General features: G+C 40.1%; 1 protein-coding gene across 1 annotated transcript in view; it reads left to right on the forward strand.

Annotated features, from left to right (window-relative positions):
• Positions 1-22,528, forward strand: part of Ralgapa2 (Ral GTPase activating protein catalytic alpha subunit 2) — a 265,575-nt gene that overhangs the window by 129,776 nt on the left and 113,271 nt on the right. Inside the window, exons 25-27 of the mRNA XM_013353198.2 lie at positions 14,277-14,405; positions 18,056-18,184; positions 18,984-19,042. Coding sequence (XP_013208652.1) covers positions 14,277-14,405; positions 18,056-18,184; positions 18,984-19,042 — 317 coding nt within the window. The remainder of the gene's footprint in view (positions 1-14,276; positions 14,406-18,055; positions 18,185-18,983; positions 19,043-22,528) is intronic.

Below are 22,528 nucleotides of genomic sequence, written 5' to 3' on the forward strand. Positions count from 1 at the left end.
ATTTACTATAGCTTCTCCCAAGGAACAAGTCAAGAACCTTCCTTAATGGAGTCTTTGGAATATGTCTTGTCTTTTCCCAAGCAGAATAAATGCAAATGTGATAGAAATGCAAAACATGGAGGCTTCCCTTTGTGCCAATGCATTCTGCATCCACCAGTCATTGTGGCAAAGTGGGTAACCAAAGCAACCTCACCACGCCACCTGAGAGTCAGGGTCCAGCTACAAGTTTTAGAGCAGGCTTTAACTTTCTGCTGTGATGATGGGCTAGTCAGCTTCTCACCATAGAATTTTGAGTCTGAAGATGGGGTTTGGGAACAGGTTGGACTCCCCCACCCCCCGAAGATCTTTGGCAATTTCTAGAGACATTTTTGGTTGTCATAGTTGGGACATCTAGTGTGTCGAAGTATAATAAATACACAGGACATATGAAGAATCTATGACCCAGAATATCAACATTGCTGGAGAAGAGCAGTTGAGCAGATGACACTGGGATGAGAAAAGACACAGGCAACCCAGTGGCAAAACTTAGCAATCACAAAACATATGTAAGACCAGCCTCTTTCACTTAACCAAGAAATTAAAGCATATGAACGTTTACTAGAGAGATTAAGAGAGGCAAATGTTTATGATTGGTTATATTGAAGTTACCAGTGTTTGTTTTTCAAGAATTTTGCTAGTGGAATTCAACTAAATTCTTCATTGATTTTCTTTTTTTAAGTTAACTTAAGAAGTGAAACATGGTCTGTTTAATTCGGGTGAACATGCAGATGACTTGAGGTAGATTTTGCCTAGATACACAGTCTGATAAGTTTGCGGCCCGAAACTGTGAAGTTCAAGGTGCTAAGTTACAACTGAAAGCCACTTCCCTACCCACCCAAGACCTTGACACTCTAGTTGAGAGGAAGGTTGGCTAAGAGGACAGCTTGCATGGAAGAATGTTGGCACAGAGATATAGACAGGTGCTTTTCTAAGGAGCTAAGGCAGTACGACGTGAAAGATTAGGTCGTCTTATTTTGTGAGCTGATGTATCTGGAGGTTTCTTTCCTGCTACCAGCTCCTGAATAACCACTCTGAGACTTAATATTAATTACAAATTGTTTGGCCTATTAGCTCAAGCTTATTGTTAACTAGCTCTTAGCAACTGAAATTAACCCATTTCTACTAGTCTATATTTACCATAACATCTTGTTTCTATTGTGGCTGCTGGTGTCTTCTGGCATCTCAAAGACTCTTGCCTTCTTTTTCCCTGTATCTTTGTTTAGATTTCCCTCCTAGCTATATTCTGTCCTGCCATAGACCAAAGCAGCCCCTTCTTTATTAACCAATGGTAATAAAACATTCACAGCATAGACAGGGGCATCCCACATAAAGCTGGGACTTGTAGGGGAAATTCTGACTTACCATCTGGAGAAGTGTGGGGTGTGTGTGTGTGTGTGTGTGTGTGTGTGTGTGTGTGTGTGTGTGTGTGTGTTGTAGTAGTAGTAGTAATAGTAGTAGTGTACTCTATCCATCTATATACATTTTTCACTTGAGACAGCGCCTCTGACTGAACCTAGAACTTGCCACCTACGCTAGCTCATGAGCAAGCCCCAGTGAACCAGTGCTGGGATTGCATGTTTGTGTGGCCAGATCTGGCTTTTATGTGAGTGATGGGGAGTTGAACTCAGGTCCTCATGATTGCAAGCAAGCAGTCTTACCTACGAAGCTAACTTCCAGCTGCTGGAGACATTTTATCATGCAGTTTTCTCTTCAAACATGATAAGTGACTGTGAGTGTTTAAACCCCTCTAGCTCTGCGGGCTGTCCAGCGTTTTCTTGGATTGCGTTGGGAAAGCCATGTTCAGCTTGGCTTGTGCCCTGGCCTTGTCCTTAAATGGCTGTAACCTTGAGTCAGCAGCTGTGTGGCTCTGTTTTGCTACTTAGTCTGTGAAATGGGTTCCCAGGGTTCTCTCTGGGTCTTTCACAGAAGAGGATGTTTTCCTTCCATTGTCACTTGCCTCTCAGTGCAGCTGCTTCCCCCCAGGCTGAGGACATAGTTCATTTTCCTCTGGATCATCCTTTCTTATTTAGAATCTGCAAAGTTTTAAGAGAATTCATGTTTTTCTCTAGTCAAAGAGGTATGACAGGGATGGCCTCTGGAAGTATTACAATATACTTCAGTTATATTAAAGAAGAGAGGGTACATAAGCTCCCATCTGCAGGGGAAAGACTGTTGATGTTAAAAGATTTCCAGTCATGATTGTGGTTTAGAATTTATAAAGAATATGTTGGCTACAAGGGAAGCATTTTAAGCAGCAGGTTTTCCTTCTGTGGGAACATGCTCTCCTTGTGGGGAATAAGCTCTTTGTTTGGTCGATTTCTTTTACTGTATAACAGTAAGTGGCGGTGTGGTGATTGCAGATTGTTCAGCTATTAATGCTATTTACTGGAATACATTTTAGAGAGAGCATTATTTTCTAAAGAAACAATAAACAACAGTTTTTCTTTTGTTCTCTCATGGAAAAATATTCTCTGGTAGGTATTTGTGGGCTAGAAAAATTTGAGCAAAAGAGAACCTTCTAGTAAGGAGACATAACAATAAAGTGCCTACCATTGTTACTCACACTGGAGTTTGTTGGACACGTGCAGCATGGTCATTTCATTAAGACCTAGTGCCGTGTGTCGTCTAGTTGGTTCTGTCCTTGATCTCCATGGCAGTTGTTGTTCCCATGCAGAAGCCACACGCTTGGCCTGCTCTCTCAGGTAGAAATGATTACCGTGTCTAAGTAGGAAGTGTTGGACGGTTTGGCTTTCATTTTAGGGCTTATTCATTCATTCATTCATTCATTCATTCACTCACTCACTCATTCATTCATTTTTTTGCTTATTTTAGTATGAGTATGTTTTTCTTTTCCTTTTATTGAAAAAAGCTTTTTTCCCCTTCATACAGTTTGCCCTGAATAATCATAAGGTTTTCTTTCCCTCCACTCCTCCCAACTTGTCCCCTTCTCCCCTCCCATATGGATTCATCCTCTTTCTGTCCTTAGAAAACAAACAGGTTTTATTTTTATTTATTTATTTATTTGTTAAAGATTTCTGTCTCTTCCCCGCCGCTGAAGAAGATAAAAGGAAGATTATGAAAGTTTTATATTAAATATAATTTTGAGGCAAAAAAAAAGAAACCAAACAGATTTTGCCAGGCAGTGGTGGCGCACGCCTTTAATCCCAGCACTCGGGAGGCAGAGGCAGGCGGATCTCTGTGAGTTTGAGGCCAGCCTGGTCTACAAGAGCTAGTTACAGGACAGGCTCCAAAGATACAGAGAAACCCTGTCTCAAAAAAAAAAATAAAAAAATAAAAATAAAACAAACAGGTTTCTAAGGAATAATAATAAAATAAAATATAGTACAATAAGATAAAACAAAAACCAACACATTGGGGTAGAACAAAACAGACAGAAGGAAAAGAGCTCTCTATAACAGGCATAAGAAACAGATGCAGAGATCAACTTGTTCTCATCCTTAGGAATCTCATAAAAAATAAAAGCTATAATGTATACACAAAGGAGCTGTAAAGTAAAATGACAGAAAATATCTATATAAATAAGATTAAAGTTAAAAATTATGCAAGATTTATAAAATAAACAACCCTACCATGACATTATGAGAAAAAGAATCTCCCGTGATGTCATTGAGTTCATTTTCTGTTGGTCATCTACTGCTGGGCATGCAGCCTATCCTTTAAGATTGGTTTGCTTCCCCAGTGAGACTCCATTGGAGAAAAGTAAATTTTCACTTGTAAGTGGTTATTAATTAGATAGCTTCTGGGTTAAGGATGGGTGAATATATCTACTTCTCCTTTCAGCTCTGGGACCCCATCTGGTACAGACCTGTGCAGGCCCTGTGCATGTTGCCTCAGTCTCTGTGAGTTCATGTGTGCATGGATCCTGTTGTTTCAGAGGGCCTTGTTTTCTTGGTATTCTCAGTCCTCTCTGTCTCCTACATTCTTTCTGCCTTCTCTTCTATAGGGTGCCCTGAGCCCTGGTGGTGGAGGGATTTGATGGAGATAATCCTGTTTAGGGCTGAGTGTTCCAAGGTCTGATGGGTCTCTGTATTTGTTTTTACCAGGTACAGAAGGAAGCTTCTTGGGCTGGGCAAGGCATTGATCTATACAGAAGAATGTCCTTAGGAGTCATTTTATTGCTATGTTTTGTTGAAAGGAGGCTGCTTCTTGGTTCCTGCTGCTCAGCCCTGAAATGATCACACAAAAACTGTATTAATTAAATCACTGCTTATTCCATTAGCTCTAGCTTCTTATTGGCTAACTCTTACATATTAATTTAACCCATTCTATTAATTTGTGTATTGCCGGGTAAAGTTCCATTCAGCTACATCTGGGCTACATGGCTTCTCTCTAACTCCGCCTCCTTTCTCCCAGCATTCAGTTTAGTTTTCTTTGCCTACCTCTATTCCCTGCACAGGCCCAAGACAGTTTCTTTATTAACCAATGGTATTCACAACATTCAGAGGGGAATCTTCCTCCCCCTCCCTCTCCAGTTCAAAGAGCAGTCAGGGTTCCCTGCCCTGTGGAAAGTTCAAGGTCTTCCCCCCTCCATCCAGGTCTAGGAAGGTGAGCATTCAAACAGACCAGGCTCCCACAAAGCCAGCACATGCAGTAGAATCAAAACCCAATGCCCTTGTCCTTGGCTTCTCAATAAGCCCTCATTGTCAGCCACACTCGAGAGACCGGCTTGATCACATGCTCCATCAGTCCCAGTCCAGCTGGCCTTGGTGAGCTCCCATTAGATCAGCCCCACCATCTCAGTGGGTGGGCGCACCCCACCCAGTCCTGACTTCCCTGCTCATGTTCTCCCTCCTTCTGCTCCTCATTTGGACCTTGGGAGCTCAGTCCAGTGCTCCAGTGTGGGTCTTTGTCTCTATCTCCATCCATCGCCAGATGAAGGTTCTATGGTGATATGCAAGATATTCATCAGTGTTGCTATAGGATAAGGCTAGTTCAGGCGCCCTCTCCTCAGCTTCCCATATGAACTCATAGTTTCCGATTTCAAAACTTACTAAAATTACAGTATTCGTAAGTGGTTATACCTATAGAGCAATAAAATAGAATTGAGAACATGGAAATAAACATGTGTATCTATGGTGTTTTTTGACTAGTTTTTGATGTAGCTGCAAAAATAATACAATGAGGAAAAAGTAATTTCTTCTCATGCTGGTACAGTTGGACATCTTCATACAAAGGGATAAAATTAGGTGCTGCAATGAGGACTGCTGAGAACTCAAGAACAATGGCACTGGGTTTTGATCCTACCGCACGTACTGGCTTTGTGGGAGCCTAGGCAGTTTGGAGGCTCACCTTACTAGACCTGGAAGGAGGTGGGAAGTCCTTGGACTTCCCAAAGGGGCTGATGAGGGAGGGGGAGTTGATGGGGGAGGGGGAGGGAAATGGGAGGCGGTGGCGGGGAGGAGGCAGAAATCTTTAATAAATAAATTAATTAATTAAAAAAAATTAGGTGCTGCATAGACAGACAGTTCATTGGGTAAGAGTACTTACTGTTCAGGCATGAGGACCTGAGTTCAGACTCCAGCACCCATGTAAAAAGCTGGGCAGTGCCACACTTGGCTGTAACCCCAGTTGTTGGAAGCAGAGCCAGGAGAATCATTGGAACTTGCTTGCAGCCAGTGTGAAAGAGCCTAGAACAGTAAAACAGAGTGAAAGCGCAGGCCACCTGTCTTCTCTGGTCTCTGTGTATGTGCATGGGCTCACATACCCTTGCGCATATATGTGATACACCACATATAAAACACATACACATGCGATGAAATTAGCCTCACACCATATGCAGAATTTGACTCATAATGAACCAATGGTCTAAATGATGTGTCAGAGCTAAAACTATGTTTTTAGAGGAAAGTAAAATAGGAAATTGTGACTTTCTTGGAATTGACACTAAAGACTTAGGAATGATAAACAACAAAAGAAAAGGGGAGAATGTAAGTTGTCCTTTACCAAAATTAAAGTCTACCATGTATCAAAGGACAAATCTCACAAGTGAAAAGATGACTCATAAAATGGTTAAAAAAAAATTCGTATCACATGCCCAAAGAGGTCTCCTGGCCAGAGTGTCTGAAGAAACACTGCAATTTAACAGCAAATCAGTGGCCCAAATATAAAAGAATGAAGGGCTTAAATAGACTAAAATTTCTCCAAAGGAGACATCAACATGACCCACAAGCACAGAAAATGATGTTGAATACAATCAGTCACAGAGAATGTAAATCAAAACTACAAGGTACCACTTCATATTCACTAAGATGGCTGTTAAGGTAATTTCCTTAAAAGAAAATTGACAAGAATAGAAGAATCCTTGAACATTCCAGGTGAGAATGTAAAGTGGAAGAGCTGCTGTGGGAAGGAAACAGCCCTCAAAATGTTAGCACAGAGCTCACAGAAGCAGCGCTTCCACTGAGAGCTAGCTCCTTAAAGAGCTGGTCACAGAGATTCCACAAAACATTAGCACAGAGCTCACAGAAGCAGCGCTTCCACTGAGAGCTAGCTCCTTAAAGAGCTGGTCACAGAGATTCCACAAAACGTTAGCACAGAGCTCACAGAAGCAGCGCTTCCACTGAGAGCTAGCTCCTTAAAGAGCTGGTCACAGAGATTCCACACATCTTTTTTTTAATCTATCAATGTTTGCTGATAGATATAAGTATAAAAAATCAGAGCATGAACATGACTTGATAAATTAAGTAGATTTAATTTCAATACTATAAAAAGAAGAAACAATTCAAATTCTCCCCATTTATTTCACACCTACAAAAACCACTTCAAGGGCATTAAAGATCTCTCAGAACTGATCAGGTGACCATGTTTGTGCAGGTAAACCATGTTTCTTTTTAAAAGGTTTGTGTACTTGCTCAGGCTCAAGAATATAAAATCTAGCACATAAAGCCCATTTCTAGCGGTAGAAATACAGGCAATATACTGTTATGGCAACAACCATCAATTATTGTTAATTTTTCTATAACAACCAAATGGATAATCAAATATTGCAACAATTCAAGTATTACTGAGAAAGTGCATCTCTACAATATTCAGTGTTGCTGTTCAGTTTTCTACCTTAAAACAGCCTATGGTAACTGGTATCAAAGAAGGTCCTTGCAGTAGACTGCCTCTGCTTGAGAACTTAGAATGTAGTTATTGCATGCTGCTAATATTTTATCAAGACATTGAGGATACTCTTAAAGTATTTAATGGTAGACAATGATTAAGACACCACACTACAAAAGCCTCATGCAGAAGGACACCTTACTGATGTGCTTCTGCTTGAAGTACCGTGAGAAATGTTACAGTGGAATGGATTGTCATACATCATAGCAACAGTATGTTTGTACAGGTTAAGGCTTTAGCTGCTTCTTTAGGCCACTTCTTCTTCAGCAGTTTCTAGCCAGGTTAGCCACTGATTTACCTGAAACAAAGCCTTGCCTTTCCTGGAAACTCTTGAGTTATATGTTCCTTTCAAGCCAAAAAAGCTTTCTCCTCAATAATTTCCATTCAAAGAAATGGGGAAAAAATCGAAGTAACATGCCTTTTGGGAAGCTGCTGTTGTAACAGTGCGCCTGCAGAGCACACAGGGCGCTGACCTGTAGATTCACATGATCATGAAGGAATTTCTGCATCACTGGCTTGAAAGGGAGCAGCAGTCATTCTTCCTACTCTAACTGTTCTTCGGAAGGAGAGAGGAAGAATCTGTTTCATTGCTAGGTGATTCCACATATCCTTATAGCACCACTGTTGAACAAGTACCAAGGTGGAAACAACTCACATGCCCACCAAATAATAAAATAATAAGCATGGCAGGTGTGGGGCTCATACTTGAAATTCTAGCCTTCAGAAGGCTGAGGCAGGAGGATTACTGGAACCTTAGTTACATGTGATCCAGACTCGAAAATAAAAGAGAAAATGAAGGCTATCAACACAGTAGAATATTATTTAATTTTTAAACATCCATGCCAGACATGTTAGCCTATGCTATCTATGCTTATAATCCCAGCAATTCTGAGATAGAGGCCAAGGAATATCAGGAGTTTAAGGCCATCTTCAACCCCATAGTAAATTTGAGGTCAGCCTGAGCAACATGGACATCGTCTCAAATGAAAAGTAAAACAGGATAAACCTTGAAAACGTGTTGAGTAGCAGAAGCCAGATATATTCTGAAATGCCCAGAGCTAACAAATCCACATAGACAGACGGCAGATTAGTGGTTGCCAGGTACGTGGATAGAGGGGAAGCAGGGAGTGGCTGCTAATGGACATTGGGTTTCATTTGGGAGGGATGAAATGTTCTCAAGTTAGATAGTGGTGATGTTTGCTCAATTCTGGGACTATACTAAAAGCTATTTTGTACACACAGGTTGGATTTTGTTACATATGAAGTATTTAATAAAGTTGTTACAAATAGCAAAAAGAAGTAACAGTCAAGACAGGACCTGTGACTTTCAAACACTGGTGTAAAGTAAAATTATATACAGTGTTTCATACCTGCCCAACTTGCTTTCGGAAGGCCAGCAGAGCATTCCTTGTCAGATGAGGTGTTAGTTGTAAAGCAGGTATAGACAGACTTTGAGATGCTTCCTTTGGACTTGCAGGCTGCCTTGTGACCCCTGCCCACTCATTACTGTGTGACTGGCAAAAGTTCTCTGCCTTCAGAAGAGTTTTTCACATACCCCACTTCCCCTCTGCTGTGCATGCCACTGTCCTGGAAACTCTGTGTCGCAGCAGTTCTCGGGGCGCAGGGCTTAAGGAGTGTTGAGTCTTAGCTCCTGTCCTTTAGTAACGTAGAAGTCACATTTTGAAAATCTGCTGCTTTTCTCCAAATAAAATGCATCCCACATGGCCATTAATACAGAGAACGTGTGGCATATACCACCTATCATTCGGCTCAGATCTAGAGAGTAATCTATGGTTTCATACGGTGCCATGTTTTGCTATGCCTTGGTGGGGCATAATGCCGGGGGAGGGCATAATGACCAAAGTTTTATTTTTGTCACCAGAGTCCAGATAGCAGCTTATGGTCTCTAAAAGTTTGTGTACTCAGAGCTGAAGGAGCAGAGAGCACTAGGAGGGAAGAGAGGGCCAGGTCTAGAATTTGAAGGTTCCTGATCTATTAGGATAGCTAAAGCCAACGATAGTTGATATTTGCAAATGTGTCCTGAAGGTACTAAAGAGTCGTAGGTGTGGCTGTTGTTAATTTAAATTATATCCACATTTAATGTGAAAAGTATTTCATTATCATTCCCAAGTGTGGAATGAGTTGTGTCTTTTTAATTAACCAGGTTTCTGGGATACACAAATCCTAACAGTTCCCATGTTGCCAAATAAAAGGTTCCTGTGACCTTATACTAGAAAAAAGATAGGCTCCCCGAAAAGTAGCAATGAAATCATTTTACTGTGTAGCATTTCTTAAAGGGAAAAGTCAGGTGAAGAGTTAGGTGATTTTTGCACACACAGATCTTATTTCTTGATGACTGCTTAGGCTCACAGAGGGCCTGAGTGACTTTAGGTGGAGAACCGGATCTGTTTGCTCTGGAGAAGCAAAAACAAGTCCTCCAAGGAGAGGCAGGGAGACAGATGGCTGGCTATTGTGTTACAGGCATCATCTGCTAGGTCATGAGCAAATATTAAGTGAAAAATATACATGTGATTGGTGTGAAAGCACAGCCGCAACATCGGCAGTGCAGGAGGGATGGGAACCTGCGCACGTTTGTGTTTCAAAGAATGCCGTGCGGACATGTTAGATATACAGGGTTAATTCATTTTAAACTGTGGTAAAGTGAACATTTGTCCCCATCTTTGACACTACTGTGCAATATTTTGAATTGAAATGGCCAGTAATGGCCCCTTTTTTTTATTTTCCATAACAACACAAGCACTAAATTATAGCTGTGCAATTATGTAAACAATGGAAATGCTTCCAGAAGGAATCCTTCCCTTTAAATTTTCATTTTGTGTAATTGTTGGAAGGTTTAGAGCTGTAATAAACAAAATTATTTTACACATTTATCATTTTAAAGGTCAATTATAAGAGAACTAAAGAAGCAGCCTTGTGCAGAATGAGTAAGCCAATTTGTGCTGCCGTCACCATATGTTTTCCTTATCACGTATAGTTTTTCCAGTTACTGTGTACATAGCGTTCAATTAAAGCGATTCATTTGAGGGGCTGAATGTAGTTTGTGTTTATAGAACTGCGCTTTGGAGGAGAGGAAACAACACGCCTCTATTTGAATTACCTGATTTTTTGCAAGATCAGTGATAAGAGACAGATGTTCTCACCAGTTGCTTTCTCATAAGCCTGAACCTTGTGATAAGCTGCAAAGCCACAATTATCATCTTACAGTCTAGCTTTTGAAAGCACTGAGCATGGAGCTCGCACATGGACCTTTCACTAAAACAGAAAATGCCAGTGTGTGTCCTGCTTACCGTGTGGCAACAGGTCACAGGGTGGTTTCTTTCCAGTAGAAACAGTTTGTCTGCTCTGCCCTCATCGGCGTAAAGAATAAACCTGAGTCCTGTTCCAGACTCCATTTGCCACTCAGCCTGTTGTCGAGTTTAATTTCTCGTTTAGTCCGTTTAGAACGTACAGAAGAAACCGATTCTTACTACCAGACTCGCTTGTTTGAGGCAGGTTATAGAATTCCTCAAAAGAAAAAGCTTAGAAAAAACAAGAAAAAGATCTTGTTCCCAATTTTGCTTCTGGTTTTTTTTTTTACCCCCAAGTTATATACATGATCTCTAATTTCTTGTTAAAGAACTTATTTTAAGGGACTGATTGCTGGAGTTTTTTAATTTCTGGGGTAACATGATCAAAGAGACTTGTCTGTGTTATCTCTGAAATGTTTTGAGATACCCTTCCTCTATAGGTCATAAACATTCATTCAATTAATTATACCAGCCTAACCTATGAAGTAAGTTCTGTGAGGTAAAAATGCTTTCTTATTGAAAACACTGCGAGCAATCCTGTTTACTTCTGTGTGGCCTTTGCCTGCCTGCACAAAGCACCTCTCCATATCCCCACCCCACTGCCCACTGCTGTTCCTGGGTGGCTCACAGTCTGTGACTCACTTAGGCCTGATGGCTCCACTTCTAGGGTTCTTCGTGGGGAGAGTCTGAACACAGGGAAATTTCCCAGCAGCAGTTATAGTGGAAGTAGCTTCGAGAGAAGGGGTCACACAGTAAGAAAAGCAGCCCCTTGCCCCAGTACAGTCTATCCTTATGACATTCTCAGGCTAGGAGGGGGCGGCTTGACCACTGTCGTGGGCCCTGTAGCATTGCAAACCAGTGTTTTTAGAGAACTGTGCCTGTCTCATCTAGCGATGTTTGTAGCAAGAAATTCAGCACCATTTGCTTGTTAATATTATATTGGTTTTAAGGAGTATATTCTGTTTCTGACAAAGGGTAATCGTTTTACAGTATAATTTTAAGTTTCAGAAAGGTCACTTTGAAAACATCTTCTAGGCAAACCATGCTTTAGAGGGAGGCATGAGGGCTGCCCCTTGAGTGATGGGTATATAGTAACTGCCATTCTGTCTTGTTTATATAATAAAAGCCATGTCGGCTGAGAGTAAACAAGCAGAATGTGGAGAATTTTGTTTTGTATTTCCCAAGATTGATCTTAATACCTCGAGGTGGAGGAGTGGAGTGAAAGAATGGCTTTTCTATGAGTTAGAAATGGATGGAGCTCATCGTGGATGGCCCTTGGTTGAGAACATGGATGACAGATGCTCTCCTGAGTACCATGTGGCTATTCCTAATTTTAAAGTGTTATCTCAAAGATAGACCCTTTGGACTGCTCCATTTCAGTGTAGATAAGCAAAGTAAGCCAGCATGTGGTGGTAATTTGGCTGACTGGTCATATGCCCCCCTCTTTAACCCCCACATTAACCCTGCCCCAGTGTTGTCTTTGGTAACTACAGCAGAGGCACACTTTCCCTACAGGCTCTGACTTACGTGGGTGGCAAGTAGGGTAGGCTTGCCATCTGTTATTGTCCCTCTCTTTCCCATCTCTTTGCCCATAGAAGCAGCTTCAGTTGAAGTCACTGGCCCAGGTCCAGGGACTGGATGAGCCCTGTGACTTTATCTCAGCTACATGTGTGTCTGCCATCTTTAGCACCAGTGACGATTTTGTAGTTTCTTCTGAATATATTCCCCCCCTAGGTCTTTATGCATATGTAACAACGAAGCAAGTTTTACAAATTATGGTTTCAGCTTGCTAAAGGATTCAGTTCCCAATTCCCAAAAACCTATTCCAGAAAACCGTCTTTAAACCAAAATTCTAAATTCCAGTGGTGAAAATGGCTCATTTTAGTTTAGTGTGTGCTAAAGATTTAAAAAGCCCATAGGCTTCAAGGTTTTAGCTCCTCATCTCAACAGATGGAATTAACGCAAACATAACAAAGCTAACATCATGACTGTTTGCATTATTAATCTTCAGATGCATGGCATTCTGCTACCTTGCTAGCCAGGTTTGCACGAATCCTTTCATTGCAGCATATGTCAACAGAAATGTGCTTCCATCTGCTGCTGGATAGCTTGATGCCTGATATTCTGAGACAAGGCCCCAGCACAATGCATACCTCTGTGAGTAATTACAGGTGTGTGGTGAGGAGCCCAGGGCATTAATCAGAGGCTTAATTATGAAAAAGGTAGATCTTTTGTTCCACTCCTGGAGCCTAAGTCTACCACACACTTTCTAACCTGCAACATCCATCTGCTCAGTCCAGAGAATGTTTGTCTTGGCTGATAGGAACCCTAAAGTGTATCGCAGGACATGATTAAAGCAGGCTTAAATATTAACTGGGAAAAAACCTTGGTTCTAGTTTTTCTTCCATTCCTTCCTTTTATATCTGTTTCTATCTGTCTATCTATCTATCTATCTATCTATCTATCTATCTATCTATCTATCTATCTATCTACCTACCTACCTACCTACCTACCTACCTAATGTTTTATCTGTAAATCATGTTCACTTTTGTATAAGAAAAATCCACTGAAATGCCAAACTTTTAAGTTTTAAGCTAAATTGCTTATCATATGCAAACACTAATATACTAAGTATTCTAAGGTCATTTGAAGCATAGAAATAGTATTATTTATATAAATTAAATTAATCTGCTATAAAAAATGTCTTGGGAAAATATTTTGTGAGCACATGCAAGTTGTGTTTAAGAAGACAAGTTATGAAGTGAGATAAATCTGTTGAAGGGCCTAACATAACTTTGGAAATTAGCATGTTGCTATGCTTTGCTCTGATTTATTAGTTAAGACAGGACTATTTTGAAGGGCTTATTCAGATAGCCACACTGACAGCTAAGGGTCTTATGTTTTGCTATTTACTTAAATATAGACAGTAACTATTGGTTGCCTGATGGCAAGTCAAATAACTAAAGTACTTCAATGTGATGGGTTTGATTTATGTGCCAGCCTAGAATCTGTGTATAAGAAGATTGTAGTTTTCATTCTAATCCCACTTATACATGCACACACTCACACAGATGGCTTTAGAGGGGGCCTGGCCATGATGGTGTGAACACTGCCCTGTGGTGGATCTGATCCGGCACAGGCAGGAGTGAGGGACTGGGGGTTGGGGGCCAGCCAGCCCTCCACAGGAGTCCATTATAGGCGCAGGATGGAGAGCTGGCGGGTAGATGCTCCTGATGCCGAACTCTGGCAAATGGCTGCTGTTGGCTTTGTGTTTGTACCTCCTGCGCACATCAGATCTGTGGCAACTCCCTGACCCCGGTGCCTCGTGAATGTAAGAGTATTACCTTAACACTGCCCACACTCCCATTTCTTAGTGCCTAAAACTTCCATTCCTTTGCCTATAAGATTCTCTAATAGTGTGCTTTAGCCTCTGGGGATTGAAGCTAAAGACAGAGCCCAGTTTTTATTTTATGGGTGTTTGTGGGGTTTATTTATTTGTCCATCTGAGCAGTCCTGCAGCTTGTTCCAAGGAACCCATTGTCAGGTGAGATACAGGACAGATGTTTAGCAAGCCTCAGTGCCACAGGATGGGTTTTGGATAAGTCATCTTACAGTTTGTTGTCTCCATTTTCCTTAACAAGATATGTGTACAGGAACCATTGAAGTTATGCACCCTGCACTCTTTCACTTAAAAACCTATCACCTTTCTCTGCTCTCTTATGGTGGTCATGCATGTACACAAAGAAACCACTTTGGGATTTTGTTCTTAAAATTACAGTTGTATTTCCTTATTTTTCTTTTCAGGATGTCTTAAACACTATCATAAGAAACTGTTCACCCCGCTTTTTCTCCCTGGGTTTGCCTGGTTTCTCAATGCTGGTCGGGGACTTTATCACTGCTGCTGCCAGGGTCCTCAGTACAGACATGTTGGCGGTGAGTATGACAATGTTCAGCATCCCAGCTCCTGGGAGACTTCACAATTGCTAACAAGGCTCAGATTTCTCCACTCTAACAGGTGTTGACTCATTAGTGCAATGTGAAACTGGGCTCTCAGAGTAGATACCCTGGCAGCTGATCTGTGAAATTGTAGGATAAGATGACATACTGGTACTGGAAAGGCGTTTCATCAAAAGGCCAAAGTGTGAGAAATCATATCCCCACTAATGTCAGCACAGTTACACGAAAGCAGGGCCTGTCTTACAGACCCTCATTAGTATTTGCCAGTATATGTCATTATAGAAATAAATGCAGTAAAGAGAGAATTTGACGTGTATGTCCAAAGTAATGTGTTGTTGTTTTGTTAAATTTAGTTTGGTTACTGTGAGTCTCATGGAAAGAAACAGAAGTGCTCTTCCACTTAGATTTAAAGTGTCTTTCCCACTTGTGCTATATGTACAAACTATTAATCTAGTGAGTCACCACCCCTTGAACTCTGTAAAGATGATGGTATTTTGTATTTGCCAGGGATTTATCCGAAGTCAGTATGAGTAGTCGGGATACTAAATTTTGTCTGATATATGGTTAATCTTTCACTTTCATTGAGGGGTGATTAGGATTTGTAAAATTGATAATTTGTGATCATATTTTTATCCTCTAATGTCTTGTTATAAGGAAAAAATTAGGTAAAGAGAAAGGAAGAGATAAGAACAAAAAGGAATAATGAGAAAAGGAAAAAAGGAGGAAGAAAAAATGTAGAATTTCTTTAAAGATGTGACAACTTTTCTCACTTTGTTATTTCTTGATTGGAAGAAATCATCTCCAAAGAACCTTCTTGTTAAGGGTTAACCCTTCAAGTTGGCACTGAAAAAAAATTACACGACACAGACAGGAGAATCGTACTTTGTTAGAATTTTATTGCCTGCTAGTTCTTCTTTAGAACATGCTACAGCCCTTTATACGATAGCACAACACATGGTGAGTTCTCTGTTGACATGGATCTTATGCCTAGGTGAGCTATTTAAAGTAACCTTCCAAACATACATTGGTCAATGGGCATTTTAAAAAAAATCATCACCTTTATGTTGAATCAGAAATGCAAAATAAAACCACAAGACAATAAATTCCATTGTTAAGAGTTGTCATCGCAAAGGAAAATAAGTGTTGTTGAAGAGATGGAGCAATGGGAATCCTTGTATACTCTTGGAGGGAATGTAAATGATATAGCCATTGTTGAAATTTGAATGACCTTAAAAGATTAATGTAAGTGGAGTTTTTCATTGGGACCACCAACTCCCAAACAACAGAGACTCCTTATTAATTAAGAAAGCTCAGCCGATAGCTTAGGCTTATTTTTCGCTAGCTCTTATAACTTCACTCATTTCTGTATGTCTATGTGCTGCACCGAGGCTCGTTTGCATCATCTATGTACTTTCCATGATGCTTCTTACCCATCTGGCTCTTGATCCTCAGACTCCACCCTTCTTCTTCCCAGCATTCTCACTGCCCTGAAAATCCTGCCTAGCTACTGGACACTTATCTTTTTTATTATACCAGTCATAGTGACATATATTCAAATACCATAAAGAAATATTTCACAGATTAATAAAACCATTAAGTGACTTGTTAATTCTACTGAGATATATGGCCAAAGGAAGTAGAATCTGCATTTGGAAAGGCGAGCTGCTTCTCATGCTCACTGCAACATTATTCCCAGTTAGCAAGTAAGAGTAACAGCTTAAAGTGTGTCCGTGTGTGGGTGAACAAATGTGACACATATAGTAGAATATTCTTCATCCTGAAAAACAGAGACACCTTGTCTCTTTGACAACGTGAGAGGCTCCAGAGGCCACTTTGCCTGGGAAATAAGCCAGACATGGTCCTGCATCATCTCTGTGACATGTGAGCTCTTAAAAGTCAAATGAACAGAAACAAGGAGTTGTCTGGTGTTTGCTAAGGGCTGGGGAGTAAATAGGGCGATGTGGGTCAGTGTAGAGAGTTTCAGTAAATTTTTTGAAACCTCCTGTACAAAATGATAATCATAGTTAAAAATACTGTAAACTTGAAGTTTATCAAGAGAGTGTCCATGAGAAAGGACAGCTATCTGAGGTGATAGGTGGGTTAATTAAGCTGTCTGAGATGATAGGTGGGTTAATTAAGCTTAATTGTAGCTTTCATTTTATGTGTGTGCTTTTAACTATATACACAGACATACATGTTATACCTCTTAAATCAGTCGTTCTCAACCTTCCTAACCATAAAATTATTCCATTGCTACTTCATAACTGTAATTTTGCTACTGTTAGGAATCGTAATGTAAATATCTAGTATGCAAACCCCCAAAAGGGTCACTACCCACAGCTTGAGAACCACTGTCTTAAATATAATTTTATCTGTCATACCTCAGAGATGAATCTTTCCCAAATGGTGTTTTAAATGGAGAGACTATGAATATAATGGTTGTATGAAGGAGAGAATGACTCTTCGACTTGCTTTTTTGTATAAACGTCAGGTTTAAAGCTGTGCACCTGCTGAGAGGTGCTTGGAGGGAAACACGCCCACCCAGCCAGATTTTTTTAGGTATCACAGTTAATCAGAAATGTGAGGTTATTCCTGCTTGCCCAGGCAACTAGAGAGAGAGAGAAGTACGTGCACAGGAACACATCACCTGAAAGAAAGAAATCCGTGGACGCTTCCACACAGCAGCGATATTTAACAGCCAAGGCTAGAACCTATTCGAATATCCATTAGCAACAGAATAAAAACCATGATGTGCACGTACTATGGAGTACTGTATAGCGGTTCATAGCAGGGAGCTCCGGGTCTAGATGGCTCTTTGGCTGAGTATGAATCTGTGAGTGAACAGGACAAGAACTTTAGCTAACACTCCAAAGTTAGGTGGCAAGGAAATGGGCAGTTCCAGCAAGCGAGACCATCAGTCTCTCTGGAAAGTGTCCCAGAAGCCCTGTGATAAAAGGGCTCATACTGCAAGGGAGCTGTGAGCCGTATCAGATGCCTCTGAGGTCAGATGAGATTGAGACTGGAGGTGACCACTAGGTGTGGACCATGGAGGTCATTAGCCAAACTACTCACCATGCCTGCCTTTAGCAAACCTTAACAGTTCACCACAGTCACTCTGAACTTCATGTTTAAACAAAGCATGCCTAGTGCCTTTCTCCATGATGTCATGGCTGCATTCCCAGCTGGCAGCACTCTTCCTCCGTCTCTCTTTGGATGACTACCTCCAACTCCCCTCCATATGGATGGCCTTGCTTTTTACTTGAAAAATAATGTTAAGTCGTTCTCATTTATCCTGCTCTTTCTAGATCACAAACACTGAAATGATTTTAAACAGCCACAACAGAGCCATTTGCCTTTCTAATTCTAAATGGGTTTGTAGATTGGTTTTCATAACACCTGTTTACATCAAATGTAGAGATGTTTTCCATTCCCTGGAAATTTGCCTTTTCATTTAGACAAACTTCTTGTGCCTAAACATCCACCAGGAAAATAGCCATAAATAGGTTAGCACTTCATATCTAGAAGGAAAAATAAAGATTCCCTCTCAAAACCAGAACAAAGTAAAACATGTTCTTCAAGCTCCCAGCCTATGTGAAGGAACTTGGTGCTTCCCTCCTTGTGTGCAGGCACCCCGGGCAGAAGCTCTCACTCTCCTCGGCTCCCTCGTCTGCTTCCCAAATACCTACCGGAAGATCCCTCTGCTGCAGTCAGTGTCAGAAGGGAGTGAGGTCGGCACAGGAACGGAAGATGTCAAGGTACATAACCGAATCTTGAGTTTAGCGTCTACGGCTGGAGTTCCGTCACTGTCTTCCATCCTCTGCACTGATCTCCTTTCCCCTGACAGTTGCTGTGTCTTCTGAAAGCTTCAGCAGTTGTTTTCAGAAGTGAGTTGTATGAACTGTGAATGGCCACATTCACAGCTGCTGCAGTTAGACCTGATAGCTCTGTTCCTCTGGTGGTTTATTTTTTTATTTCTGTTTATTATTCCTAGGGATCATAATTATGTAATGAATCATCATTTGTAATAATTCTGTTAGCTTAGTTATACTGCATTAGTGTAGCAAATGAATTTATAAGAAATAATTTCAACAAGCTAAATATTCAATCCCATTGGTGGCCTGATTAAATGCTACTAATAACCTGAAATTCCAAGTTATTTCTTGGGGAATAAAAGTAAGCATTTTTTTTTCTGTCCTCAGCTGACATTTGGAGCAAACAGAAAGTCCCAGCACCAGTCAGTCAGTCCGTAACCCTGATTATAATCTGTAATTCAATGTGCAGTGTGTAATACAATCAAACTAAAATGGAGATTTTCCTATCTGGAAGTCTCAGATGCTTTGCTTGATTTCCACTGGATCCCTAGAAATGCTGTGCCGCAGGTTGGCTCGGTTACCCAGGGAGGCACTTGCTGCGGTGAGCCCAGTTCTCTCTGAAGGAAGGGCTGCCCGAACTCCCTGGCCTTGCGCTAGCTCCAGGGTGCCTGTGACATGGTCAGCACATGCGGGAAACCAACAATGACATCAAATTTTCATTTACTGAATTTTGTGTTTTTAGCATTACCTCATAAATATTTTACTGAAGAATGCTACCGAGGAACCAAATGAATGTGCAAGGTAAATGATGAACAAGAGGTAAACTATGTTAGAATTGTAAGATGCACATTTATGTATAAACAATTCATGTTTTGAAAAATCCTTTCCATTTCTCTTACACACAGTGAAATGTATAGTAAACATTATGTCAGAAAGATGCTATGCTTAGCTACTTACATTGTCATTATTACTAGAGAAAATAGTAAGTTTCAGAGTAAGATGGAATATGATTTTACATAAGAACATGCAAAATTAGAAATAAATAATGTTTTCAGAAAGAAGCAGGGTTTAAGCAAACAGTTCATAAAGGCTGTATGTTTTGGGCCGAGATTCTGGACTGATTTGTGCCTCAAGAGACATTTGGCAATGTGTAGAAACATTTGGGTGTTTCTGCCAAGCATCTAAGACTGCTACCGTATGTGACCAAGTAGGAGGCTTTCTAGGCCAGCTATGTGGTAAGAAGTCCTGCTCCTCTCAAGGTGTAGGCCAAAGCTGGGACTGCTGAGAGAGGCGAATATCCATCTCTCACTCAACTTCCAGCCTTGGAGGACCACTTGTTAGTCTCTGACAACCTTGTGATAATTAGCACATGCCTTGGCCCTTCAGCACATGGGAAGACAGAGGCCCTAACTTTATTGTCTTGTGAACTCTGGTGATTTATTAACTTTTGTATTTTTCTGAGCTTCACTTATCTTCAGTAGATGGCTTAGTCCGGTTTTTCCTAGTCTGCCATTTTCAGAAGCTATGCGTGTATTACCAGTTTGATAGCATTGAACTAAACTTGGGTATGAGATACCCCCATCTTGATTTATAGATTCTGATTCAGGTAATGTTTTGTTCAGGAAGTTACATTCTATCCAGTTATAGTCCTATCATGCTTTCACCATGTTTGGATGTCAGGCAAGGGAGTTACAAAACAAGCAATGTATTCTTCTCCACTCTCAGAATACGTTTGCAGCAGTAGGATTAGTATCCTGTATCCAAGAATTTGTCCACTTCATCTTTGATGTTAAATGTTTTGTGTATCCTCTGGTTGTAAGGCTAGTCGTCTTCTCAAGCAGTAAGGTTTTGTCGTTGCTTACCTCTATATTTGTTTTTATTTTCAGCTTTGGACTCTTTTGTTCTCTTCTACTTGTGATGGTCTTCTTTTGTTACTTTTTACATTTGTATACTTGCTGTATTTTTTAACTTTTTTCTTTCAACATTTAAGACGATATGCTTATTATTAAGGGCTACCTTTTCCAAAGCTTATAAGTTTTTATATTCAGTATTTTTAAATTCCATTTTTTTTCTACTTTTCATTATGATTCCTTCATGAGATCAAGAGGGTTTTTAAGTTAATTTCCAAATGTGGTTATTTCTATCTTTTGAAATTTTTCAATCTTAATCTAATTTTTTAATTTTGTATAAATTAATGTTTTGCTTAGAACTAGAATTATGAATGGATGTGAGCTATGTGTGGATGCTGGAAACTGAACCTCCTAGTCCTTTGCAAGAGCAAGTGCTCTTAACCACTGTCCCATCTCCACCCTCGTCTACCTTTTTTTGTCTCAAGTAACTACAGTGTAGTTCAAAATATGTGTGTGATGATTGTATTTAAAGTGGTTAATATTTGCCTTAGGACCCCATGTGTAGTCTGTTTTAGTAGATGTTCCATATATTCTTGAAAAGAATGTACAGAGGGGCTGGAGAGATAGCTCAGTGGCTAAAGTGCTCTTGGTGTTCTTCCAAAGGTCTCGGGTTGGAATTTCAGCACCCATATCACAACTCACAATCCTCTGTAACTCCAGTCCCAAGTGGTCCATGCCTTTTCCTAGCCCCCTTTGGCAGTACAAATATACATGCAGCCAAATACTCATAAGAATAAAATGAAAATGGAAAACACTATACTTAAAAAGAGAAAGAAGAGAATGTACATACTGTTCTTTAATCATGAGGTATACTGTTCTAGATGTAGCCTTCCAGTGTTTCACATAGTCTGTATTTCTTCTGGAGTTTGTTTTGTTTTTATTGATTTGATCACTTACTGAAAGGTATATTAAAAGCTTTCCACCGTTGTACTTAACCTGTTTCCTGGAATTTCTGTCAAAGGCTATGATGTTATTAGTTGCATAGGCATTTGGAATTGTCCTATCTCTGTAGTGAGTCAAATGTATTTCTGTTTATATGGCCCTCTTTATTTCTATGAATGCTTTGTTTTATTTTAGATACCCACTTTACCTGCTCCTAATATCACACTATATAATACTTTTTATCTTTTCTAAATGGCTTTTCTTTATTGTCTTTATGATGCCTTTGCAAAAGCTGTATGTATCTGAATTTTATGATTGTATAAATTTGTGTGATCTTTGTCTTTTAATGGAGACTTTATTTTATTACCAGTGATCTTTTTGGCTGTGTTTTTCTTCTTATTTAATATTTTTAATTGGAACTCCTAAGCATTTCTCCTGTTTACTACATTTTTTCCTGCCTCTTCTTCTATGCCTTTTCCCCTCTCATTTGGCTTTTAATTTTTCCATACAATTTCATTTCCTGGATTTCCATTCAGTTCTCATAAAGGTTATTCTAGATATTTTACTGTGATTTTTAATAGTCTTGAAATAAGTTTGTCTTTTCTCACTTCTACACATGCATGTCCCCTACAACAGAATCTGCTTTCCTCTGGCCAGTGCTCCTTCCCTGTGCTAATTCCCCTTCTCTGCCTAACTTCTGCATATTAAAGTGACCCAATCTTTCCCCGTTACTGCCTGCCTGTCTCACACTTTCTAGTCAGTCTATAACTGCTTGTTGATTATCTCCAATTTATTTACCTGACTTTTTTTTTTTAAGACAGAATTTCTAAATAGCTATGAAACCAGCCCTGGAACTCACTCTGTAGACAAGGCTGGCCTTGAACTCACAGATATCCACTTGCTTCTGCCTCCCAAGTACTGGGATTAAAGGCATGTGTCATCACTGCCTGGATTACTTGGCATTTTTAATGAATTTCTTACATAGCCAGGCTTAGATATTGAGCTGCGTACTTGAAGCCTTAAATTAGCTATCTTAACATCCTAATGTAACACAGCCATAAATGAATCTTCCAGTGCCTTCTGACAGCCCCTACCCTATTAAGCATGATGCCCCTCAGATTTCATCTCAAGAAATGAAAATATTTACTTAGGTTTTCAGATCAAAGTCCTGTGGAATATATCTGATTTTTTTTAAAATCTTCTCATACCTCTCAAATAATCTTTGTAATTTGTTTCCCCTAATTTGTTCTATTTATGGAAAGTCACATTTCTCTGAAGAATAACTTATATTAGCATGGTGTTTAGAAGAAATAACAGTGAAAATGTATTTTGAAAGTTACTTTAAAAACAAATACAGTGTTTGTTTTACATTTAAAGTATATACTGTACATACACTTTGCAAGGGAATATTCAGTAATCTTAAGAACCACGCCTTTTATTCCTCCTCAAAATTATCTTAGCAATAAGATGTAATAACAGTTGAGAGTCAACAAAA

Source organism: Microtus ochrogaster, unplaced genomic scaffold (genome assembly GCF_000317375.1).
Source record: "Microtus ochrogaster isolate Prairie Vole_2 unplaced genomic scaffold, MicOch1.0 UNK3, whole genome shotgun sequence".
Lineage (NCBI taxonomy): Eukaryota > Metazoa > Chordata > Mammalia > Rodentia > Cricetidae > Microtus > Microtus ochrogaster.